Source organism: Hipposideros armiger, unplaced genomic scaffold (assembly GCF_001890085.2).
Source record: "Hipposideros armiger isolate ML-2016 unplaced genomic scaffold, ASM189008v1 scaffold_126, whole genome shotgun sequence".
Taxonomy (NCBI): Eukaryota; Metazoa; Chordata; class Mammalia; order Chiroptera; family Hipposideridae; genus Hipposideros; species Hipposideros armiger.
The window spans coordinates 1,130,647-1,133,640 of record NW_017731476.1 but is presented as its reverse complement, the minus strand read 5'-3'; the positions used below and the strand labels follow the sequence as shown (position 1 = coordinate 1,133,640).

At 53.0% G+C, this 2,994-nt stretch overlaps 1 protein-coding gene across 1 annotated transcript in view; it reads left to right on the top strand.

Moving 5' to 3' along the window:
- Positions 1-2,994, top strand: part of KATNIP (katanin interacting protein) — a 189,836-nt gene that overhangs the window by 125,537 nt on the left and 61,305 nt on the right. Inside the window, exons 10-11 of the mRNA XM_019648445.1 lie at positions 494-666; positions 1,879-1,944. Of these exons, the coding sequence (XP_019503990.1) occupies positions 494-666; positions 1,879-1,944 (239 nt within the window). The remainder of the gene's footprint in view (positions 1-493; positions 667-1,878; positions 1,945-2,994) is intronic.

Sequence of the window (2,994 nt, the reverse complement as noted above, 5' to 3'; positions counted from 1 at the left end):
GGGAATAGAATCACTAATATTATGACAGTGTGGGACGGTGTCAGATGGTTGCTGGACTTATCATGGGGATCACTTCGTTAGGTATACACATGCTGAATAACTATGGTGTGCACCTGAAACTAATATAATATTGTATGTTAGCTATATTTTAATAAAATCTTTAAAAAAATAAAATTGGAAAGAAAAAAACCCCAATATTATTATCTAAGCTACAGGCTGTGTTCAGATCTCTCCACCTGCTACAACCCTGTTCTTTAGTTCTTTACAGGTACAGCAGTGTCTCCCCACCCTGGGCCCAGCCCCAGGGCCCCACTGCATTCAGCCGCCACATCGGCCGGTCTCCTTTCTCCTGTCTGGGCTTTCTGTGTTTTTCACGACCTTGACGTTTGGAGAGAGGACGGGCCAGTTGTTTTACAGATTGTTCCCCCACGTGAGTCTCATAGTTTTGGGGCTGCACTCCTCTAAAGGAAGACCTCCTGTTTTCTGCCCCCAGGACCTGGGAACCAACGAGAGAGACCCCTGTCAGCAATCCGGAAACCAGTGCTGGAGGCTGAGGACCCACAGGAAGCTGCCTCCGCTGTGCTCAGAGCCATCCAGGTGGAGAATGAAGCCCTGCACAGGGCAGTCCTGAGCAGAAGGGCCGAGCCCCCCGCCAGCCTGCTGCAGGTACGTTCAGGGCTAAGGGAGGGACCCAGGAGGACTTGGCCACCCGGGGGCTTGGTGGTGTCTGAGCAGTGCGTGCCCAGGGCATGTGGTGGGCAGAGGGACAAAGGCATTCCTGACCTTACGCTGCTCTGTGTGCCCTCTGCTTAATGCTCAGTCATTCGCTCACCTGCCAAAACCCCCCTTTCCTCCCCCTGCTCCCCCTGTTTACTGCAGAAAGCCCGAGTTGGAGGCTAATATGCCTCCAGTCCTTGCCAATGTCCCTGCAAACCCTGATGCTTTAGACCAGCGGTTCTCAACCTTTCACAGGGGTCGCCTAAGACCATCGGAAAACACATATTTTCGATGGTCTTAGGAACCAAGACACCGCTCCTCTATCCGTCTCCAGGCCCACATGCAGATATGCCCACATACAAGTACCCGGCGACCCCTGTGAAAGGGTCTTTCGACCCCCAAAGGGGTCGCGACCCACAGGTTGAGAACCGTTGCTTTAGACTAAAGCTACAACCTGAGGGTCAGAGAAAGAATGGATAAACGACAACCCCTGGCTTCTTTGGAAAGATCTTCCTCAGAGCTGGAGCCCAGCAGGCCCCCCGCATTCTCACGCGCCCTGCAGTCCTTTCCTGGCCCCGCTGCACCTGTTCAGGAAGCCTCCTGGCCCTAAGGTTGTCTGAGTTTGTGCCGGCTGCCTTGGGCATGGAGCCACAAACAGGAGGAGAAATGGCGGGTGGGGTAGTGCCCCCTGGGGAGCCGGAGGCCTTAACACACCTGAGAGCACGCATCGTTTCTCAGAAGCCTGTTCCCTGGCTCACTGGCTGGAACCCTTTGTCGTAACGAGTCCCACTTGATGCTCACAGCCTCCCTGAAATGGGCAGCGCTGGTTTCATGACCCCGTTACCCATGTGCCGGATGGTACCCAGAGAAGCAAGGTGGCTCACGCAGGTCACATCTTTGGAAGTGGCGAAGGTGTGCCTGTCGGAAAGTCCAGGGCCCTGCACACCACCAGTTTTCCCAGGACCTGTGGTGGCCAGCTCTCAGGGATGTTCATCGAGCAGCACCTGCTGCCTGTTTTCTCAGAGCTCGGGCCTTGGCCCTGACATCTGTGTCTATGAGACCTGAGACGGTCCCTGTGCCTCTGTGACCTCGTCGGTCAGTGAAGCGGATGCAGTGGATGGCTTTGTTCTGACCTCAGATCATGTGATTACATCATTCCAGGACACGGAGAGATCACCAGCCCAATCACGGACCAGTCTGCTGAAGGAGCAGGAAGAGAGCCCTGAGGTCAGTGAAGGCCGGAGGGGGACGGCAAAGCCCCACGCCCCCAGCGCCTGACGGCCTCCAGTCCCAGCAGGTCCTCCCTGGGCTCCCTGAGTGATGTCATTCCACCCATTTCACAGATGCAAAGACCTGGCTGGAGTGGCCAGGGTTCTCAGCCAGGCCTTCTGCCTCCAATCCCTTGTTACGTTATTACTTCCCAACAAGACAACACACAAAAAACAGTATTCTGAATAAATAAATTATAGCTGTATCTAGGTCAGTTAGGTCTATCGCAGCAAAGACAGCGCCCTGCAAATATGGATGTGAATGAAGAAAATGCCCAGGAATGTCTTGGTTAATTGTGCAATGGTCTGTGCCTTGTGCTCAGAATACTGTTCATATTAGCCGCTGGCCTCCTGGAGCTTGTAGACAACAAGCAAATAAAGCCATAAATACACAGGTGACTTCAGAGAGCCATCACATAAAAGCTACCTCTGTGTGTCCCTGCTTAATGCTCAGTCGTTCACTCAGGGTGGTCCGGGGAAGCGTCTCGGAGGACGTCCCATTTAAGTTGAGCCCTGTCTGGTAAGAAGCAGCCAGCGAGCAGCAGGGAACAGCATTCCGGGTGGAAAGAACAGAGGGAAATCTTTAAAGTGGGAATTAGATGGCAGGAGCAAAAAGAAACCTGATTTGTGGTGGGGAAGGAAGAGGGGGCAGGAGAGGAGAGGGCACCCAACTGGGATAGAAGGGTGGTCGGGGCAGCACCCCAGAGCACTGTAGTGGTTTCCCTTTTGTATCCCCCCTACTTGTTCTGTGATTTCGTGCTCACCTTAAACTGCTGCCCCCCAATATTTCCGACGGGTCTGCAACACCGCCCAGCTCATGGTCTAGGATTTCTGACCCCTGACCCACAGAGTTTCCAATGACTAAAATCAATTGCACAACGTATTTCTAATTTAGATATCTATGAAAAAGAAGGGGAAAAGGCGAAAGGGCCTAATGATGTTACTGGAATTCTGTTACTTTGTAGCAAACAGTGCCGGGGTTGAATTGAGATGGTGAAAGGTGTTGATG